Raw genomic sequence first — 23,243 nt, 5'->3', positions numbered from 1 at the left:
AGAGGCAATGCAGTTCAGTGCAGTCAGTTTTCTGCTGAAAAACATTAGGCCATGATGGTTTTAATGTTGTGGCCGACTGGTGTATGTATTATACTAAGTTAAAATGAAAAGCTGTCGTGTCACATGGGGCACTTTCCTGCTAGCAGGCATAAAGTGGTTGTATTAAAGTAAGAAAGTGGTTGACATTCTTCATCCAGAAGAGGATTGAGTGGGCAAGGCGATGATAAGGAGTGAGTGATAGCTTCAGCTTGGGGAGTCACAAGCAGAGACTCCTCTCTCAATCTTATGCTTAGTATCTACATTGTAAATATACTGGGAGATGAAAAGTCTCACCTATTCAGGGCATGAAGTTATTTTCTGTCAATCTTTAATGGTTCTTGACTCAGAAATCAGCATTATTGGCTTTGCAGAAAATATATGTATATATAGCAATAGACATGTACGTCTTTGAATAATAATTTCAAATTGTAAACAACTCGGTAGCTTTGAAGTTTTAATTAATATAACCAGTGTTTTTTCTGCAGAACACCGCCAACACCTGCTGCTAGTCACTGGCATTAGAGTGTTTTTATGATTGAGTTAGACAGCTGGTGCCCTTAGTCTACAGCTCAAACTCCAATTAGCTAAGCTTGACATATAGATTGGAAATAGAGAAACAATTAAATTCAATTTTCAATTCAATTTTATTTATATAGCACCAAATCACAACAAAAGTCACCTCAAGGTGCTTCATAGATACAGAGAAAAACCCAACATTCATATGACCCCCTATGAGCAAGCACTTTGGCGACAGTGGGAAGGAAAAACTCCCTTTTAACAGGAAGAAACCTCCGGCAGAACCAGGCTCAGGGAGGGGCGTGGCCATCTGCTGCGACCGGTTGGGGTGAGAGAAGGAAGACAGGATAAAAGACATGCTGTGGAAGAGAGACAGAGGTTTATATCAGATATGTTTCAATGCAGAGAGGTCTATTAACACATAGTGAGTGAGAAAGGTGACTGGAAAGGAAAAACTCAATGCATCATGGGAATCCCCGGCAGCCTACGTCTATTGCAGCATAACTAAGGGAGGATTCAGGGTCACCTGGTCCAGCCCTAACTATATGCTTTAGCAAAAAGGAAAGTTTTAAGCCTAATCTTAAAAGTAGAGATAGTGTCTGTCTCCCGAATCCAAACTGGAAGCTGGTTCCACAGAAGAGGGGCCTGAAAACTGAAGGCTCTCCCTCCCATTCTACTTTTAAATACTCTAGGAACAACAAGTAGGCCTGCAGAGCGAGAGCGAAGTGCTCTAATAGGGTGATATGGTACTACAAGGTCATTAAGATAAGATGGAGCCTGATTATTTAAGACCTTGTATGTGAGGAGCAGGATTTTGAATTCAATTCTGGATTTAACAGGAAGCCAATGAAGGGAAGCCAAAAGAGGAGAAATATGCTCTCTCTTTCTAGTCCCTGTCAGTACTCTTGCTGCAGCATTTGGATTAGCTGAAGGCTTTTCAGTGAGTTTTTAGGACATCCTGATAATAATGAATTACAGTAGTCCAGCCTGGAAGTAATAAATGCATGAACTAGTTTTTCAGCGTCACTCTGAGACAGGAAATTTCGAACTTTAGAGATGTTGCGCAAATGGAAGAAAGCAGTCTTACATATGTGTTTAATATGTGCGTTGAAGGACATGTCCTGGTCAAAAATGACTCCAAGGTTCCTCACAGTGTTACTGGAGGCCAAGGTAATGCCATCCAGAGTAAGAATCTGCTTAGATACCATATTTCTAAGCTTTTCAGGGCCGAGTACAATAACCTCAGTTTTATCTGAATTAAGAAGCAGAAAGTTAGCGGCCATCCTCGTCTTTATGTCTTTAAGACATTCCTGCAGTTTAACTAATTGGTGTGTGTTATCTGGCTTCATGGACAGATAGAGATGGGTGTCATCTGCATAGCAGTGAAAATGTATGCTATGGCAATACATGTCTATGTTTAAACTGTGACAAAACTATCAATAAAAATTACAGTGTCAAAAAAAAGAAAATGTATGCTATGTCTTCTAATGATACTGCCTAAGGGAAGCATGTATAATGTAAACAGAATTGGTCCTAGCACTGAACCCTGTGGAACTCCATAATTAACCTCAGTTTGTGAAGAGGACTCTCCATTTACATGCACAAATTGGAGTCTATTAGATAGATATGATACAAACCACTGCAGTGCAGTACCTGTAATACCTACAGCGTGTTCTAATCGCTCTAATAGGATATTATGGTCGACAGTATCGAATGCTGCACTGAGGTCTAGCAGGACAAGCACAGAGATGAGTCCACTGTCAGAGGCCATAAGAAGATCATTTGTAACCTTCACTAAAGCTGTTTCTGTGCTGTAATGAGCTCTGAAACCTGACTGAAACTCTTCAAATAAACCATTCCTCTGCAGATGATCAGTTAGCTGTTTGACAACTACTCTTTCAAGGATTTTTGATATGAAAGGAAGGTTGGAGATTGACCTATAATTAGCTAAGACTGCTGGGTCTAGAGATGGCTTTTTGAGTAAAGGTTTAACTACAGCCAGCTTGAAGGCCTGTGGTACATAGCCGATTATTAGAGATAGGTTGATCATATTCAAGATCAAAGAATTAATTAATGGCAGGACTTCTTTGAGCAGTTTTGCAGGAATGGGGTCTAAAAGACACGTTGATGGTTTGGAGGAAGTAATTATTGAAGTTAACTCAGAAAGATCAATTAGAGAAAAAGAGTCTAACTTAACATCAATGGTACTAAGAGTAGCTGTAGATAATATTACATCTGTGGGATGATTACTGGTAATTTTTTCTCTAATGATAAAAATTTTATTTGTGAAGAAGTTCATGAAGTCATTACTAGTTAACGTTAAAGGGATGGTTGGCTCAAAAGAGCTCTGACTTTTTGTCAGCCTGGCTACAGTGCTGAAGAGAAACCTGGGGTTGTTCTTATTTTCTTCAATCAGTGATGAATAGTAAGATGTTCTGGCTTTGCGGAGGGCTTTCTTATAAAGCAGCAAACTATTTCTCCAGGCTAAATGATGATCTTCTAAACTTGTGACACGCCATTTCCTCTCCAGCTTACGAGTCATCTGCTTTAGGCTACGTGTTTTAGAATTATACCACGGAGTCAGGTACTTCTGATTAGAGACCTTAGTTTTCACAGGAGCTACAGTATCCAGAGTCGTACGTAGTGAGGAGGTGAAATTATTAACAAGATAATCGACCTCTGTTGGGGTAGCGTTCAGATAGCTGCTCTGCTCTATGTTGGTACAGGGCATTGAAGATGATAACAGTGGGTGGATTATATTCTTAAACTTAGTTACAGCGCTTTCAGAAAGACATCTAGTGTGATAAAGTCTACTCTCCACTGCTGTGTAATCAATTATTGTAAATGTAAATGTTATCAGGAAATGATCAGACAGGAGAGGGTTTTCAGGAAACACTGTTAAATGTTCAGTTTCTATGCCATATGTTAAAACAAGATCTAGAGTGTGATTAAAGTGGTGGGTGGGTTCTTTTACAGTTTGAGAGAAGCGAATTGAGTCTAATAACAGATTAAATGCCATGTTGAGGCTGTCATTTTTAGCATCTACATGGATGTTAAAATCACCCACAATAATTATTTTATCTGAGCTGAGCACTAAATCAGATAAAAAGTCTGAGAAATCAGAGAGAAACTCTGTGTAAAGCCCAGGTGGACGATAGATGATAACAAGTAAGGCTGGTTTCTGAGTTTCACAGCTGGGGTGGATGAGGCTAAGCATCAGGCTTTCAAATGAATTAAAAGTATGTCTTGGTCTTTCCTTAATTAATAGGCTGGTGTGAAAAATTGCTGCCACAAACGCCCCCCTCGGCCTGTGCTTTGAGATTTCTGGTAGTTAGAACGACTCGGGGGTGTTGATTCATTTAAACTAACATAATCATCCTGCTGCAACCAGGTTTATGTAATGCAGAGTAAATTGATTTGTTGATCAATTATTAAGTCATGTACTAACAGAGACTTGGAGGAGAGAGACCTAATATTTAACAGCTACCTTGATTCTGTCCAGAGGTAATAAAATAAGCTGGTATCTCATTAATTTAATCCATACCAAACCAGGGGTAAAAAAAAGTTTGTATTTTAAGCTTTATTGTCTTGCTAAGCTAAGCTAACCTGCTATAGGTAAGCTAATATACTTGCTAAGCTAAGCTAACCTGCTATAGGTAAGTTAATATACTTGCTAAGCTAAGCTAACCTGCTATAGGTAAGCTAATATACTTGCTAAGCTAAGCTAACCTGCTATAGGTAAGCTAATATACTTGCTAAGCTAAGCTAACCTGCTATAGTTAAGTTAATATACTTGCTAAGCTAAGCTAACCTGCTATAGGTAAGCTAATATACTTGCTAAGCAAGCAAAGAAATCAGTAGATTTAGACACGCTATCATTCACAGCAAATTAATCAAATGAAAATACCTTTTCCTTTGTGTAGGTGCGACTGGTCATTGAAATACTGTGGCCTCTGTTTCTCTTCTTCATACTGGTGGGGGTGCGGACCACTACGCAACCAATTTACAAAGGCCAATGTAAGTACAAGCCTAGTTGCAATAATACATTTTGTTTTGTGAATCCATTAACAACTTTTAACTCGTCAACTTTTTGCAGATTTTGGACAAGAAAAAAGAAATGTCATGAACACGGTTAGATTAATAAGTATTCATCTCTATTCCTTTCAAAGGTCACTACCCTAATAAAGCCATGCCATCAGCTGGTGTGATTCCCTGGATTCAGGGTATGGTGTGCAACCTTGAAAATCCCTGTTTGCCTTATCCAACTCCAGGAGAGACACCAGGCCAAGTCAATAACTTCGACAACTCCATGTATGTACTGGGATGTTCTTTTTCTGTCTTTTAGGAATTTATAAACGAGGCATGATTACGAAGTTTTGGGAATGGGCCACTAAAAATCTAAAGCTCAGCTGATTTGGCTGATATTCTGTTCAAGATCATCTTCTCGTGCACCTCTGGACAGTTTTCTGCACAGCAACTATTTTTAGATAATTCAATCACTCCGTAAATGTCCCACATTTTGAATTTGCACACGTTAGCATACTAGCATATGTCGCAGTTTTACCGTCTCATCCTGGGGGACAATTTCACAAGACACTACCACGTAGATGTCAAAAAATGATGTGCATTCTTCATGTCTCTTAGCGTGATGCACTGCGCTTAGATTAGAAACTGTTGATATTGATATTTTTAAGAACATTTAGAGTAAATGTTTGTTTTTTCTCTTTTCAATTCACCAGAATTTCTGGGATGTTGATAGAGCTGCAGACTTCCCTAGTGGACAAATCTATTCTCAGCAGGGCCCAGCTGCTAGCAAATGGTGTTGACCAGTGGGCTTCAATTTTGTCACAGCCTAACTCCGCTAATGGTAAGTTCAGTGGTACCGCTAATGGTCATTTGATTATTGAAATCTTGATGAGCTATATCAAAAACCTATTTTGAAGCCATTATCAGGAAATACTGCAGAAACTGGTGACGAGCGACAAGGTCAAGGGGTGCATTTTTCTTTGTAGGCATCAGAGTTTTGCTGGTACTGACTAATGCTTCAAAATATAATTGATATAATAAATAATCAGCATCAGCAACAATCACTCTGCTTTGCCTTTGTTAAGTACTCTCCATCAAGAAAAGTATCCCCTTCATGAGGATGACAAGTTGGAGGATTTGTTATTCCCCTTTATCCCTCAAAAACAATGGCGTGTGATTATTTATGATGCAATTTGCCATCCAGACTGACAGATCGTTTGTCTTGATAAGTTGCTGCTTTGCATTAGGCTCATTTAGCCTGATGATATTCAGATTTTCATACAGCACCTAATTTGCAAAAAGGCAAAGCGGGGGTGGGCGGGTGAGGGGGGAGCGAGGTTTCTGCTGTTCAACAAACGGCTCGTGGGCCATTTGCATTTAGGGGTCGCTGGCTTGTAATATACAAGATTAAATCCATCAGAGATCTAAGCCGGGGTGTAATTAATGGGACTCGCTGTCTGAGGCGGGAGCACAAAAGGTCACTAACAAGAATGGGGAATGGAGTACTATCAAAACACTACGCTAGCAAAGGTGATTGTGTTGTCCTCCTCTTTGTTTCTTTCTTTTTTTAAGCCACGGGTTGATTAAAAACTAGGGTTGCAAAATTCCCGGAATTTTCAAAGATGGAATCTTTCCATGGGAATTAACGGGAATCTATGGGAATAAACGGGAATTAACGGGAATTTATGGGAATAAAGTGGGAATTTTCAAAATTGAAGGTTGGCTCTTCTTAGGGAACTTAAATATAGTTGAGGAAAGTATATTTTAGCATAATATTGACAAAAACAAACAAATGCAATTCAAATACACTTGAATATCCATGCCATTCCTTAATCACATGTACAGAGCACAAGCTTGCTGCATGGCTATTGAGACCACCTACTGGCACTGTGCATGCCTCCATCACATGTACACATGGACCACACTTTTGAGCCTGAAGGACAAAGAGTATTAAAGGCACACATTTGAGCCTGTGGACTTAACAAGTGAGGTAAGTTTTGATGATATTATGGGAAAATATATTCATTAAATGTTTAAATTGTGAATATCACATAAAATGTATTAATCTGGTAGATAGCAATCTGATAAGATGCTAAATAAAATGCTAGCATCTGATAAGATGCTAAATAAAATGCTAGCATCTAATAAGATGCTAAATAAAATGCTAGCATCTGTTAGATGCTAAATAAAATGCTAGCATCTGTTAGATGCTAAATAAAATGCCAGCATCTGTTAGATGCTAAATAAAATGCTAGCATCTGTTAGATGCTAAATAAGCCATAGCTAGTATAACATAAAGAAGATGCTAGCTTCCTCATTTGGTTGTTTTGTTTTGAAGATCATTCCAGTTGTTTAGCTAGCCTTACTATTTATATCTGTTTATTATCATATTGCAATTGTATTATTACGATCTCCTGCATTGCATTAGCATTTTTACAAGCTCTTGTTTTATTTTACAGAAAAATGCCACGTGCGCTATCTGATGTGTGGAGACATTTTACACCAGCTAATGTACAAGGGAAATCTGTATATATGTGTAAGTATTGTGATAAGACGTACGTGAAGAATGCCACAAAAATGCAGCAGCACATTGCAAAGTGCAAAAAAATTCCTCAAGGCCCAACACATGCAGCAGCCAGGAGTTCCACTCAAGGGGAAAATGAATCTGTTTCAGCTGTATCAGAGTCAGATACCCACTCATCAGCTCCTGGTCCCTCTGGCATCAGAGGATTCTTTGATTTTATGGATGACACTAGCCAGAAAAACGCAGATGAGTGTTTCGCTCGTGCAATCTATGCAGCTGGCTCACCCCTGATGCTGACATCCAATGTGTACTGGAAGAGATTTTTGAATGTTCTCCGACCAGCATACATTCCCCCAACCAGACATGCATTGTCTACTCATCTACTGGATGAAGAGTTCAGTCGAGTTCAAGCAAAGGTGAAACAGACCATTGACCAAGCTGACTGTATTTCAGTCATCTCTGATGGATGGTCCAATATCAGGGGACAAGGAATTATTAACTACATAATCACCACTCCTCAGCCTGTGTTCTACTAGAGTGTAGACACAAAGGAAAACAGACACACAGGCCAATACATTGCAGATGAGCTAAAAGTGATCATCAATGACCTTGGACCAGATAAGGTTTTTGCACTGGTCACTGACAATGCAGCCAACATGAAGGTTGCCTGGGCACATGTGGAGGAGACCTACCCTCATATAACTACTATTGGCTGTGCAGCCCATACACTAAACCTTCTCCTAAAAGACATAATGGCACTAAAAACAATGGACACTCTGAATAAGAGAGTGAAGCAAGTTCTGAAATATGTTAAAGGCAAACAAGTAACTTCCGCTACATTTCTGTCAAAGCAAAAGTTAAAGAACAAGAGTACTACACTGAAGCTTCCCAGCATAACGCGATGGGGTGGTGTTGTTATCATGTTTGACAGCCTTCTGAAGGGAAAGGAGTCTCTGCAAGAGATGGCCATATCCCAGTCTGTAGGCATCGACAGTGACATCAAGAAGGTCATCTTGGATGATGTGTTCTGGGTATCTAGAGTATCTAGCAGTCAGAAAATCCTCAAACCTATTGCAGCAGCAATAGCGAAGATAGAGGGGGATGGTGCCATCTTGTCAGATGTCCAGTGCCTTTTTGCAGAACTCAAAGAAGAAATCCAGACAATTCTGCCCACTTCCCTACTACTGAAAGCAGAGGAAACGGCTGTGGTCAAGTCATTGGAACAGCGGAGGGAGTTCTGCATGAAGCCAGTGCATGCAGCAGCATACATGCTGGACCCCAAATATGACAAGGGCATACTTTCTGGGGAAGAGATCAACGGTGCCTATGCGGTCATTACAGCCATGTCTGACCACCTGGGTCTCGATAAAGGCAAAGTTCTAGGCAGTTTGGCAAAGTATCGAACAAAGCAAGGCCTTTGGAAAGGGGATGGAATATGGCAGTCATGCCAGCACATATCTGCAGCCACCTGGTGGAAGGGACTATGTGAATCTGAGGCCCTTGCACCTGTAGCCTCCATTCTCCTCCAAATCCCACCATCATCAGCTGCCTCCGAGCACAACTGGTCACTGTTTGGGAACACCCACACAAAGGTTCGCAACAGGCTCACAAATGTGAGAGTGGAAAAGCTGGTCGGCATTCGGGCAAACCTACGGCTCTTTGAGCCTGACACAGAGCCATCCTCAACAAGGCTGGAAAGTGACACTGAAGAGGAAGACTCAGAGTTGGATGCTGAGGAAGTGGACATGTTGTTGGATGATGATGAGGTCCAGGAAGAGTCTATTGACTGAGCAAAAATGAGAAAAGAGGATTGCTTGAAGGAAGATTTGCATGTTTAATGGGACGTTTTGGAGGATAAGTGGCATTTTTCATTTAACCTTTTGAATGGGACTTTGTGGAGATTTTTGGACAGGGGGCATTTTTGAATGAGCGGGGTTAGGGGATGGTAATATTGAACTCAACATTTCTGTTTTTATTCATCCATGAAACAAGTTATTGAAACGTGTTCTATTCTACTGTACTTACAAATAAATCTGTTTAAATATCTGTTGAAAACATTTTGCATGGAGGTTTTCTTATGATTTCTGTTTATATTTATGCTTGGAAATAATATATTCCCAGTTAGTTCTCCTAAATTCCCATTAATTTCCATAATTCCCATTATTTCCATGGACAGTTTCCAATATGGAATATTTCCAAAATTCCCAAGCTTAACTTACCATGGAAATTTACCGGAAACTTTTCGGAAATTTACCGGAAATTTTCCGCCCCTTTGCAACCCTATTAAAAACACTCCGGTGGTCTCCTCAATCAGAAAGCCAACGGTGTTCGGGAAGAGCGCGGAGCATGTTCTGCTTCCTCGTAATCTAACCCTGTCAGTCCCTCCTGATACCCCTGTAGTGATGGGGAGCATAATAATATGTGCTCAGCGGGGGTCGCGAGGCCTTGTATAAGGTTAGCTTAGTGTATCAAAGTGTGTAATTATTTCCAGTTATTTTCACCAAACATTCATACTAATTGAACCCTGAATGGCCCGGCACAAGTGACTTCCTCCCTTTCCTCCCCCATCCAGATAATTGACTGACTTGCCTGTAGTACAAATACAAAAGTGATCATTTAATTACATTATGTCCCCCTCCCTCACCCCCCCTCCACCCCCGGCCCTCCGCGTCAGTCGCAAATGTTGGAGGCCCAGCAAGCAGAGAGTGCATGCTGAATAGTATGGTGTTGTTAGCAGGATCCCTGCTACGGTGACTGTCAGCGTGCAGCGAGGACTGGTTTAGAAACGTCCTCTTTTTTAAATGCTATCTGTTGGCTGCTAATCAGGAGAAAATGGCTGGTTAACAATCTGGTACATGTTTAGCAACAAATTGTCTCCCCTCACACACTCGTGCAGCTCAAGTGTTCACCCCCTACTTGTGCCAGTGAAGGATTTAATTGCAACTGTCATCTCATTTAAACTGAAATTTATCAGGCTGTAATGCCACTCAAAGCAACAGGCATAACAAAACCAAATCAGAGTCTTCGCTCCTGCTTTTCCACTTTGTTCTGAGACCTGCACACATAGAGATACACAGGAGGTTTTCTTATTTTTATAGATTTAATGTTGTAGTGTAACATTTTCCTCACTGGCTGCACTGCAGTGATTTTGAAGACAGAGACTTAAGCTTTAACCTTGTCCTTTCAACAACAGAATAAATCCTCTGGTGCTTTGTGTGGACTGACCTTCCGTGGTGAAAGGGCTGCTACCCTGTTAGGTTTGGCTCTCCTTCATGTTTGGCATTGGTGTCCATTAGGGCAAATGGCACACTCGGCGCACAGATTTCTGCATGCGTTCCCATTTGTTTAGAGTAGTATAGAAACCAAACACAGAACGGAGGCAGAGACATACAGCCTGTTGGCTGCAGAATATCTGCAGTGCAGATGGTGAGCGAGGAGGACTCATAGCCAAAGCTATCAAAACAAGGCTTGTGTCAAAAAGGAGCCAATCAAATGTTGATGCATATAAAACAGCAGCTTTTTAAAAAAGTAACACTAACTCTATATTTCTCTTTAAACTCATCCAGTCATCCTGAGGAATATTCTACGAGACAATGAAACTTTCTCCACACATCTGAAACAAGATTTATCGGTGCCAACAGCGGTGGCTGAAAGCCTCATGAATGCCCGGATTCAGATCAATCCAGTAAGTATCGCTACCAGCACGGTGGTAGTGTGTTAAGAATCCCAGCTAATTAGGAATATGGGACAACAGCTTTTTTGTGTAAATAGAGGAATTTAGATTTTACTAAAAAAGTTCAAAACAGCAAATGCGCTGCAAGCGCTGCACTCGGAAAGATGAGGGTGAAACAGCAGGTGGCGCTCCTTCTGACATCGTAATCAAAGTGTTCTCAAGTTTTTGTTTGACAAAATGTAATTTAAAGCCGGCTGCAGTAGAAATCACAGTTGTCTGCAAATGTTCTTCGTCTGATAGCAAGTCTTATCAAAAAAGATGAAGTGGGCTCCGGTAGCACCTGAATACAGTGTGGACAGGAAGATAAAGATCTTACAGAAGTTTACGTGTGCTTGCTATTGTTTGTGTCTATCACACTTTTTGCTTTTGCCACTGTGGTGCACGAAGTTCTGCTTTTTTTGTATAAATATCTGTGGATTTAAAAACACATTTAAAATCAAAGCAGTATTTTAGCTCCTGTTCCGAAAAGCGATTTAGCATACCATCTGCTTGCACAGCAACCCAAAGGATACTACACATAATTAAATAAAATATGGTCAGATCCAAAGTTCTTCTGTTTGCCAACTTTTGCCGAGGCTGTTGTTTATTTTTCAGATGATGGGCATCCTGAGGCCAGACAGCCTGAGGAGCATCCTGTGTGAGGGGAGAGATCTGGATCAGTATGTCCAATTTAGAAGCCAAGCTGAAAAGAAGGCTTTTCAGAATGTCAGCTGCTCCCTGACTCCACAGCAGCTGATTAACACCCAGCAAGTACTCCTGCAAAACCTGGATGCAAGGAAAGTGCTCTCTGAGGTGAGCTGTCCCCCCACAGGTCTCACAACTTTTAAAATTTCTGTTTGATGGGACTTGAAGAAGTTTTTGCATAGTAAGTTGGACCCAATTAACAACAACTGAAGGGATAGTGCATTGTTGGAAAAGTATTTACACTGATTGGGCATTTAAAAAGCCCTAATTCCTTCTTTGCAAGGTCACCTACATCTAGCATTCTTACAAATTATGCTGTCTGGTCTAATGAAGGTGCCATTAAAAATTTAAAATGAAGCTTTTGTAATGTGTCAGCCACTGCTGGTGCACTTGAAACACAATTTCGGATGATGTATTTTGACCTCTGTGTGCTCACCTTATATAAGGAAATGTTAATACATGTCTGATCCTGCATCTGTTATAAATACGTTACATTTATAAACAAGTATTTTGGGACAGGAACAGTGTCAAACAGTCAAAATTGGCATTTAAGAACTTTTTGCTGTTTATTTTTGATGTAACACAAACACTCATGATGCACCACATCAACGGGAGAATATTGTAGCCCTTCATTCTCAGAATACTTGTCCCTTTTAAAGACTAATTACTCCAATGGATCATTGTTTGCCCCAGTCACACAGACCTGACAGCCACATGTTGCTAGGGATAAACGTGTATTCCTGCGTGTTACTGGTCATAAAAAATGCACTCCGGCACTCTTTGCAATCCGGTCGTTAAGTGATGACGTGACAAATCCTACTTCCGGGCCTAAAGTAGTCTGCGTTTAATATGGCTTTTGTGTTGTTAACATGTTTAATGTTATGTATTTTCTTCTATTTAATCTCAAAAAGCTCCTAAAACAGTCAGTGATCACTGTTGACCTCCCTTGGCTTTTATTACCGCTAATCATTTATTTAAGCTCAGTTTTTAAAACCTTAGGATGTAACTACAGCCCAGCCCATGCAGCAGTATATGAATGACTAACCTCGTATTGTGGATGGATTATCTCAGTTGTTCTCCTGGCTGAAGTTTGGTCCTTTTACAGCATCCTGCCATGCGATTACATTTGTTCCTGACCACCGAGAACACTCACGTTAACTTTTATCGAGTGGAAAAAAAGTTAGCTTGTTTATATTATGCTAACATAGCTGTGTCGCTAGCGGTCACGTAGCACATCATTATATACCAGCTAGCCAAACTTCAGTAACCCTACAAACGTCACTGCTGTTTAGTTTTCTGTCTTCATTTATGCTGGAAGTGATAACAGAGCTGTACGTTTTAATTTGTTTCCAAAACCCGCAGTCAGGACATGCTATATTGTATTTAGATAGAAGCTAGCGAGCTAACGTCCTGCTAACTTCTAACTCCGTTAAATGTCATAAATTCCGTTTTCATGGATGCCTGGATGTTAAACTCAATTGTTACACCTGGTAGAGCAGAACGCTGATCATTTTATTAAAGATGAAAGACTTTAGACAGTTCTTAACTCTCAATAATGCCATAGACGTCAGACTTAACGACCGGATTGCTTTGGTTGCTAGCAGCCGCCTGTATTTCGCATGGTCGACATCAACTTGTCTACAGTCACACACTAGCTGCTCTCTGAGCAGCAGTCAAACAAGTGTGTTACCAAATGAAAACGGATACAAATGTGATAGTTTCAACCACAAACAGCATGTTTGCTGCAGGAAGGCACAGCTTTGTAGGACTCAGTTCCTGGTTTGTGTCACACTTTATCAAGTTTCAATACAACTGGAAGAAGTTGGTGTTGTCCATGCGCACTATGAGTGACCACAGTAATCTGCACCCCTAGCAGTCAATGCCCACTCACCAGGGAATACACATTGTTCTTTAGCAACTGGAGATTGCCATGGTATCACCTTCTAGGCTGCATAGCTATTGATTGGTGTAGCTAGTTTTTTTCCTTTTAGTATGTCCAGATGTTGTTATGGCTAACAGGTTACATCCAAGTTTAATTTAATGCCCACCCACTGGGACATCATGCTGACATTGTCAGTTAGAGCCAGACGTCACTCATACTGAAGATCAGTTGCGTATAGCCGTAGCAAAATAAAATGAATATAAAATACTTGACCTTATGTTACATATTTATTATTAGCAACTTCTCAAGTAAAGTTAGACATTTATGCACCAAGCTGCTGTTTTACAAACTCTACAGTTTATTTGTAGAGGGTGGGAAAGAAAGGTTTGCCTAACCCCCCACCGCTGAGTTAATCTTTCTAATCCACGAGGCTATCCTGTCCGCCTGTGTTGGTGTAATTGATGGTTATGGTCATTAATTATTGGCTGTGATGTTGTGAAGTTCATGCCTAAGCAAAAATGAAATGCCAGAATTTCCCATTCTTCCTTTTGCATTTTCCGTGTGGGAGTTGAACTCAATACTCGCCCTAAATTGAGACCTAAGTAATAAAAAGCAAACGTTGAAGGACAAGATAATATTTATGGATATTCTTTCTGTATGTCTTATTTGAGTTTACTTTAATTACTGTGAAATTGAAATAAAGACAAATATATTCTGTGTCAGCCAGCTGGGTTAATTTAAAAGTTAAATGTTAGGTTTCTCCGACTGACTTTGAAAGATGAAGAAAATGTAAATCTCGCTAATAAGTCCTTCAAGGCCAAATGTAGTTTCATGCCTTACGTTCTGAGGCAGAGCTAACTGGTGAAATTGGTACATGTAATCTTTAATAGTTAGTTACAAAAGCACAATCTAGTAATCAACATGTCACTCATAAGCACATCCCTAATAACCTCTAAACTGGACTACAATGAATAATAGTAGATTATTTGTTTGAGATCCAGCCAGTAGATTAATGACTCATAAGGTGATGATTATTATGATTAATAATGATGATAATGATTATTTTAGATTTAGCTATGAACTTAGACAATGAGCTACTTTTTCATTATGAAATATATTAGTTTTACATGCTAAGTAGTGACTCAGTAAGTTCCTCATTATGTTAGGATTACTTCTCCGTTCGCCACTGTCTTTGAAAACTGTTGCGTTTTCCAGCAATTTCACTGGAACACATGTGATCAGATGAGACTTTGTTTGAAACAATGTTTACTTGAATTCTATTAAATCTTTCTGTTCCCTTTTGAGGTGATGAAAGTGTGCACTTTTCTTTGACTTTATCTTTGAGAGAAAATGCTGTATATGGGACAGCAAATCCAATAAATAAGTGATAAGGCAGGAAGTTCACAGGAGAGAGCATTTGAACAATTTAAGCCCACGGGCACTTTCAGACGTAGAGAAAAGAAGAGGCCGGACAAGATACGGTGGAAAAGCTCTTTAGCGCCTCAAGCAGATGGATGGGAAAGAGCATCAGGCCTTCGCACTTAAGGCTCGACGTTGCTGATTGATTGCGATAACAACAGTAACATAAGGGAAAGAACGAGTGAAGAAGTCAGAGTTTATCACTGAGGTAGTGATTGCCCAGGGGTAATTTGGATGTTTTCTTTTTACAAGGTTGAGGGTGGATTTTTTTGGAAATAATATCAGGATGTAATGTGCGTGAACGACAGTGAATGAAAAGCATTCCTCATTTTTGCCTTGGTGTTTTGATTCAATCCGACTACGTGTGGTTTCTCCGATGGATGGTTGGATGGACCATCTATCCATGTATTTTCTTACCCTTATCCAATTCAGGGTCACTGGGGTAGGGCTGGAGCCTCTTGTTTTTAGAGTCAACTCACCATCTGAGACTTCAGAAAGACAGAGAGCTTGACAAATCTGTTTTGTTGCTATGGCTCACCTTAATGTGACACTGCTGTAATCTCTCCCTCTCACTCTACCATCACTGAGAGGGGGATTTTCAGACGTTTTTGCCATAAAACAGTCTCTGTCTCGTCTCCGTGCCTCGTCCTCCACTCAGTCACTAACAGTAAAAGTGATCCTCGGCGAAGCACTCGAAAATCGATGAGTAGGCAGGCTGCTGCTGACGGTGAGCTTCAGACCACTTCTTTTTTAGCATTTGAGTTTTATTTAGAAACTCAGCCGCAGCGTTGCGCCTTGATGCATGAAAATGGCAGTGGTTGAAAGGGCATGCCATTTAACTCTTCTAATTAGGCTCACACTGGACACCTTCATAATGTCACTGAAACGCACAGTAGCACTTGTCATTTTAATGTAACTTTTACTAGCTTGAGCTAGGATGGTGATGCTCGGATTCAACTTACATGTCAAAATGGAAAGAAATGGCGCGTGTTCCCAATATAACGGCACTTAAATTAAAAGGGTTGATTCTGAATTAGTGTTTTTAGCTAAAATGTGGATTTCACTTAAGAGTCGGGGTGTAGAAATCATGCCCACGATAGTTGGAGGACTTCTAAAAGTACACTTTTTAAAAAAGTAGTGCTCAATATTATTCCCAGCACATATTTATATTTATTGTTTTGTTTGGTCCTTTTTAAGCTTCCAGCAGCTTTGAACCTGAATGCAGCAGACGCGGCGACGCTGATAGGAAAAACCACTGCAAATGCTTTACCGCTGATTGAGGAGGTTAGTGCTTGTAACACGTACACGTGAAATGACTGGTTGTTTTTTGTGTTTCTTTTGCTTAAAAATGATTCGTCCTTACTTTGATATTTCCAGGTGGCCAGGTTGCAGAACTCCACGGCCTTTAAGGCTGCTAGTTCACTGAATTTCCAAGGCGACCTGATTGGCAGTATCAATATGTTTCTGTGTGGAAAGCAGCCTGACTCCAATTCCACCAATATGACCCTCGGTTTACTCTCACCTAGACAGATGGCTAACAAGACGTCAATTTCCATTACGGGCAACAGTTCAGGTAAGTGCTGCAGCAAGCTCCTTTATAAAGCAAAGCTGTCACACAGGACTTTTGTCCTAATCATTTATCTGCATTTTAGCTCGACAGCACAGTAGGCGGTCATGGTAGCTGGGAAATGGAGAATATTCACAAGGCAGTGGCGCATAATGTGCAGCATCACGGGACACTGCGATTGATTTGCTGTAATTTTGCTGCCGCGGACATACTGCGTGGCTGTGTAGTGTTTGAAAAATGAGAAAGAGCTGAGAGTTGAGCTCGATCAGTATGTGCACAGGATGTCTGACCAGTCAAATGGAGTTTTCTTTTTGTTCTGTAGGGATTTTGATATTTGGCATAAAAATGCAGTACACATGCATCATTTAAATAACTGCTGTACATCTGATGAGTCACACAGTGCAGAACTACAGAAGGTAAGAACCAGTACTTCCTGTAGTGGAAATGTCGGTGCAGGTGGGAAATTTTTTTTTGAATTGCACAGTGCAGTCAGCTGTGCACAGGATGTGACCAATTGTGCAGATCCAGGAAAAGGCACCTGTGGCACAGTTGGCATCAGAGCTGAACTGGGTTTGATTAGGAAGGCATGTGTCAGAGGCTGGTCACAGCCATAGCTAATCAAACCAGCTTTTCTCAGTCCGTTTAGAAGCCGCGTACTCCCTGCCCCGACGTGACGATGTTTTCTTAATGGGAATGAAAATCCAGACCAGCTTCTCCCATGTGGAAGCTTATGTTATTGCCTGGGTGGCGCTTTGGCACCAGGCGCAAATATATGACATCTTAAAAATGAACATATGGCAGTCTTAACTTCCCACAGAGGACAGATGGTGTCACTAGCACTTTTTTGGGGGAGATCTGAGCCAGTTTGTTTATTTATTTATTTTTTGTAATATTTAGAAAGGGAAGACAAGCATGGCAGCCATATTGTCAGCATTTGTGCTCAAATTCTCCTGTGCTGTTATGGATTTGGCTGCAGTTGTAGTTGTTTGTAGTGAGTTTGTAGTTGAAGTTAAAGTCGTCTGCAACTGAAGAACAGCCAAGTTCAAGCTGGGTGAGAAATATATATCGAAAAAACACAAAAAGTTACACTCCCCAGTTTAAGTAAACTTGGACCAACTTAAAACCATCCAGCTCAATTCTTCAGTTTTTGCCAAATCAACAGAAATCATCTGAAAGCAGTGGTTTGTTGACAGCTTGGTGATTTATTTTGATCGAAAAAAGCGAACTGTAGAAATTTGTAGAGATTTTCCTACATAGCTAGAAGTGCTATGGCTAGTGCACCATTGTTTCTCATACCTCATCCATACTGAGTAGTGTATAAACACGGTAACATGGTTCGTAGTTGTCTTGACAGTCAGATATGCGTACCTTGCAGCAGTGTGCTCCTTATTAAGGAGTTACTCCAAGTAGCCACATTGGAAGAAAGTGTGGTATCTTCACTCAGCTTTAAAAATCTGCACCTCGCCCACCTTCAGCATGCGTCAGCAGGTGACTGTGTGGATGGGCTCCTCTGCAAAATGCGAGTGAAACAGATATACAACTGCAAAATGCAAATATCTAATGTAGAAACTGATGAATATATTCTATAAATGATGCAACATGAAACATGCCCCAACAAAATTCACGGGATATTTTCTGTAAGCAGGCACCCTGTTATTGTTTCATACTGCAGCGTATGTTTTTAGTAGACCGAAGGTAGAGTAGTGTGCAGAATGTGGTTCACCATTGTCTTGCTGAAATAAACAATAGTTCCCAAAGACATTAACTTTATGGTAGCACGTGTTGCTTCAAAACTATAAGCACTAATACATCATCACAGACTGAGAATGGACTGATCCCATATTTCGACCATCCAGGTCCAGATGTTGTTGACAACGAGCCGCTCTGTGGACTGATCCAGTCAGTTCAGCTTACTTTTTATAGTTTGAAGTTAGAGAGCTAATGTAGCATAGAAGAAGCTTTAAAAGCAAACCGACAGCAGTTTGGAGGCATTTAAACTCGAGCGATCCCAACGGCATTTTTAAAAATCCACACACTGATTCTGTCTTCATGACTGAAAAGCTCTGACGGCGATGACGCTCTCTCCGTCTCTCCTTCTTGCTTGTTCACCCTTGCTGTCGTTGTGCTCGGTGTAGCACTTGTTTGGAAGCTTTTACTGCACTTACCGTAACGTAGCGCTTGTTGTTGCCAGCTCCATTAACATTATTTCACTTCATCTGTCTGTTGTTAGTTCCTCTCCACATGCTGTGTGCGTTTGTGTGTGTGTGAAGGAGAGATTGATCAGATGGCAGGACAGTCTATCCCAAATGAGATCATGCCACGAGGCTGGCAGAAGCATCCTTCTCCTCTATTTTATGTTATGTTATTCATTTGCATGGCAGAATTTTCCATCTAGGTTTATTGACTTTTAAAGAAATTGTTCCTGAGTCACTTAACGGATTTCCTCTCCTGTAGCTCAGTTGTTCGCTCTCACAGCTAGAAGGCTTTGTGTTGTGTGTCTGTGTTGTTTGCTTTTTCTCCTTGTCCCTGTGTGAGTCTCCTCCTGGTGCTCCCTCGCCCTCACACATCCCAAAGACGATGATGATTCCTGGGTTAACTGGTTATTCTAAACTGGCCACGGCTGTGGATGTAAGCGAAAATTGTCTGACTCTCTGTGTTAGCTCAAGAACTGTTCAAAGCTCACCTCGCATCTTACCCAGTGTCAGCTGGGATAGGTTCCAGCCGCACGGCTAAGAAAATGAATGTCTGGACGCGTCGAAGCAGTGGTGTCACAGTGCGGCTCTTTACCAGGTTGTTGCCTTGTTTTTCTTGTCTCCCAAGTAGGCCATGTTTTTGCAACTTGGCTCATGTATTTTCTCATTAACTGTGGAAAGAAGTGGCAGTATATCATTTAGTTTCTATTGCTTGTTGAAGCATTCTCGGATTAGCAGGTGGATTAAAGTTATTTGAACTGTCATAGTCTACCTGGCAACAGTCCGAAAACTTTGTGTGTTTTTCTCACAGCAGGACGGCGACCGTTATGGATAACCCAACACCTGGATGTTTAAAAGAAGACCTGGCCAGACCATGTGTCTGATCTTGATTTATGGGTGGATCCTTTAAGACTAACAGACTCTTTTTTTAATCATTTGCACCTGCTTAAGCGCACCTGAATCTATTTTTATATATTTAAAGGATGGTAGCTTTAACCACATGGGGATAAACATGTTTTAGCTGGATAAAAGTACCACAATTGTAAAAGTTTAAAGTTTTGGACTAATTCTATAAATATAAAAATATGTGTATGTATAAATATGAGTGAATCCATATAGGTGCAATTATATACAGTGGTAAACAAATTTATTATTAGGCCACCGCCCAATGTAAGGTGATTACCAAAATCCTTTTTATATTTCTTGATCCACCAGTATGCACGCGCTTACTCAAAATGACGTTTTAAGCCCAAATATAATTACTGTAATTTGTGAAATTTGAAGTTTTAGAAAAAAGCAGAAGAAATTAGTAAAGCGTATTAATATTTTTAAAATTAAAATGCCAAATCACAGCTATTTACCTTCATTCCTGACATTAGTTTTAGTGGTTGAATAATGAATTTCTGACTGATTGTGGGTATAAAAATGTGAATTCGATAGTTAATTTGAAAATAACGAATAAATTTCTTGAATAAAACATCTTTCTTGATTTTAATACAGACACAGAGACATAATTTAGATAAAGGAAACAGAAGGAATTAATTATCTCTCTGCATTTGGTCCATGGTGAGCGTGTAGTACTTTGCGCCCATAGTGTAATTGCTGTCTACGTAAGTGCATAAATGTATAATTTATAAAGCTGCAGTGCGTTATTCTGTTTTAATGCATTTAATTCAGTTGGATGGTTCTAGATTACGTTACTTGTTATTTTTTAATGTAACACTGCCCCCAGCACAAATGACAGCTCAGAGAAAATCACTACTAGGTGATGCTATCTTTAATAAAACTCCAAACATGTTTCTTCCATAAAATCCTCGAGAACGAGAGCTTTAGTGTAACTTCCTACAGCCGCACGCTCATTAGAGACCGTGCAGCGCTGTTTCATTAAATGTCTTTTCTTTGGAGAAAACTGCACAAAATGAGATTTTAATAAGAAGCCTCTAGTCCCTGGGAAAAAAGTTACACCGTTAAGTGGGATTGCATGCTAGTGTCGGTGCAAATTAGCAGAAACATCGCCTCTTCCTTACGTGGTAGGCAGTAACATCTCTGTTAGCATGCTAATGGCTGTTTTGCATTTGCTGTGCTATTTCTTTGTGTTGGGTATGTACAGCTAAATGGATCTGGAATATGCAGTGTGTCTGCGTAATGGCCAATTACAACTCCTTTGTAAGTGTAAAAGTACACTCAAAGGAACAGTGAAATAGCAACAATAAAGGCCAGCGCTGAGGTTTTGTTAACAGCTCTGTAATGTCCCCTTCTCAATTAATTGTTGATGGTGACTTCTGCGGCGATATGAGGAAGAGTTGGTGCGGTAGCTGTTCTTACGTAACAGCGAAAGGGAATTGAAGGTTGTTTCAGTTTGTGAAGTAAAAAGGTGTCTCTGCAAATCATGTACTGACGTTATGCATTATGTAGGGAGATTTGTCAGATGTTGGGGTTTTTTTCATGCTCATGTTCAAGTTTTTTAATTATTAAAGTGGATGTTATCTCAGGTAATCCCTCTTCTCTGCAAACAGAAGCTGATCGGCCTCTTTACGCAAAAGTGAACAATCTGTGATGCACAAACAATCTTCTCTTGATTTATCAAAATAACCCCGTCATTGTCACGGTCCTGATTTTGCTGTGGGGATTTGACATTTACTGATTGTCTTGAGACTTGCACTTACAGTCCTCTGAGTATTTTCCCATCGATATATCTCTTTGAATAATTGGCAGCCTTTAGTTCTAGTTTAACCACATCTATTTTGCTGTAGCCGGCGAAGAGAAAATCCAGATCCATGGTGACAGAGTGAGAGTGGCTCTCGTTGTGCTGCTGAAAGTCAAAAGAGGCCTCTCTGTGTCTGATATGAGAGCGCGCATCAATAAGATTTATTCAAGCTTATTTGAGTCTCTGCTGAAATGCAGCAACACAGCACTATTTGTACTGCTTGTAAGAAATAAGTGCTGTTTTATTGATGCAGGGGGGTAGTTCACTTATGACTGACATATTTGGTGTATGTGTGTGCTGTACCTGTATGGATCTGTGCACCCAGTGTGTGTGTCTGCTTCAGGTTCTTCCTTTCATGAAATACATAAAATATGAGTAATGCATACAACAGCATGTGCAAGACTGTGTTTGTGTGCGCGCACGCGTGTGTGTATCACGGGCATTCGTGGTGCTTCGACAGCGCTGTCTCACTGTTGTGCAGAATTGAGCCCATCTCCAGGGTGCAACTCAAATTGATTAAATTTGCCAGGTAAGTTGAGGGGTTGACTTGAGGCTCCAAGCAATTATTTGACTGTGGCTAAACCTGGTGTAAAGAACAGATTTTCTTGTTCTTTCAGGCTGCTGTTTTGTAATAAAGCAAAGTTCTGTTATCAAAAAAAAAGAAAGAAAAAAGGAGTACACAGCCCTGGAGAATACCTAACCTATGTAATCCGATGCTCCCTGTAGCCCACAGAATATTCAACTGATATATCTTAACCTGATATATCGCATTAGACAAAGAGCTATATGCATTTGTCCCTGCCATCTCTAATCACGTTATATTGCTGAGTGAAGCTGTCTGCTCATATCATGTTATAACCCCTTTCATTATCAGATGTATTTATGTCTGTATTTATGAAATAAGGTTTCCAGAGATTTAAATAAAATCTACATGTTAGAGACACTCTGTGAATATTAGTGCTGGGTATAGGGATGCATATATTGCTGTTAGTGGAGGATATTCTCAGAGCACCAGTGGAAAGTCTGCATGACTGAGTGATGAAGCGGGTTGGAGTGACTCACAGCTGCATGACTTCACCGCATCCCATCCGGTGAAAGGCCGCTGCCTCTTAAAGGTAGTTTCCTAACATTATTGGCCTTTGGCCCTTTTAAAATGACACATCTGTCACTTGTGACAGAAATAATTTTTCCTTTTCAGGTTGTTACAGCAGCTGTGTCACAGCCGGAGCAGGTGGTTACGACTCAGAATGAGAACCACTGAGTTTGAAGAGGGGAAAAAAACACATTAGCTTAATCACATCATAGAATATGAACACAAAGACAGGTGGAAATAGTCCCGACTCTGGCTTTTTTGGGGGATATAATTTAACGGAAACCTCTGCATTATTGTTGGTCATTTATAGGTACACTACCGTATTTTTCGGACCATCAGGCGCACGGGATTATAAGGCGCACTATCGACAAACGGGTCTGTTTTCATACATAAGGCGCACCGGATTATAAAGTGCATTACATGAAACAAAACAGTCAGATAAGTCAAACTTTACTCAGCTCATTCCTCTTGCTTCCTCCACTTCTGTACCATTCATTCATTAATGTTTAATTCTCTGGTAGCTGCTCTATAAACACTGGAACAACAGTATATGTTGTTGCAGTGTTTTTCTAATTTTTACTATGTAACTTTGCACTGTCCACTTTCTGCTGTAACAAAACAAATTTCCCACGTGTGGTACTAATAAAGGTTATCTTATCTTACATGAATGACTAACCTCATATTGTGGCTGGATTATCTCAGTTGTTCTCTGCTACTGAAGTTTGGTCCCTTTACAGCAATTTTCCATGCGATTGCATTTGTCAAAAAAACATCAGGAACTTTAATCAAGTGGAAAAAGGTTAGCGTTCACTCTCCAGGTTCACTGTCTTATGCTTTGGTATGCTAACATAGCTGTGTCGC

At 40.4% G+C, this 23,243-nt stretch overlaps 1 protein-coding gene across 3 annotated transcripts in view; it reads left to right on the top strand.

Moving 5' to 3' along the window:
• The window catches only part of LOC146636641 (phospholipid-transporting ATPase ABCA1), a 214,854-nt gene that overhangs the window by 3,567 nt on the left and 188,044 nt on the right, over positions 1–23,243 (top strand). For all 3 annotated transcript variants that reach the window (XM_085349624.1, XM_085349622.1, XM_085349625.1), the window contains exons 2-8: positions 4,479–4,572; positions 4,725–4,866; positions 5,295–5,422; positions 10,672–10,790; positions 11,433–11,630; positions 16,021–16,107; positions 16,201–16,396. In XM_085349624.1, coding sequence (XP_085205750.1) covers positions 4,479–4,572; positions 4,725–4,866; positions 5,295–5,422; positions 10,672–10,790; positions 11,433–11,630; positions 16,021–16,107; positions 16,201–16,396 — 964 coding nt within the window. The remainder of the gene's footprint in view (positions 1–4,478; positions 4,573–4,724; positions 4,867–5,294; positions 5,423–10,671; positions 10,791–11,432; positions 11,631–16,020; positions 16,108–16,200; positions 16,397–23,243) is intronic.

This window comes from Diplotaxodon limnothrissa, linkage group LG3 (assembly GCF_057381915.1).
Source record: "Diplotaxodon limnothrissa isolate DT_005_m linkage group LG3, D_limnothrissa_male_GT1.1, whole genome shotgun sequence".
NCBI classification, from domain to species: Eukaryota; Metazoa; Chordata; class Actinopteri; order Cichliformes; family Cichlidae; genus Diplotaxodon; species Diplotaxodon limnothrissa.
The sequence above is the reverse complement of the archived record's forward strand: the minus strand, read 5'-3'. Positions and strand labels throughout refer to the sequence as shown.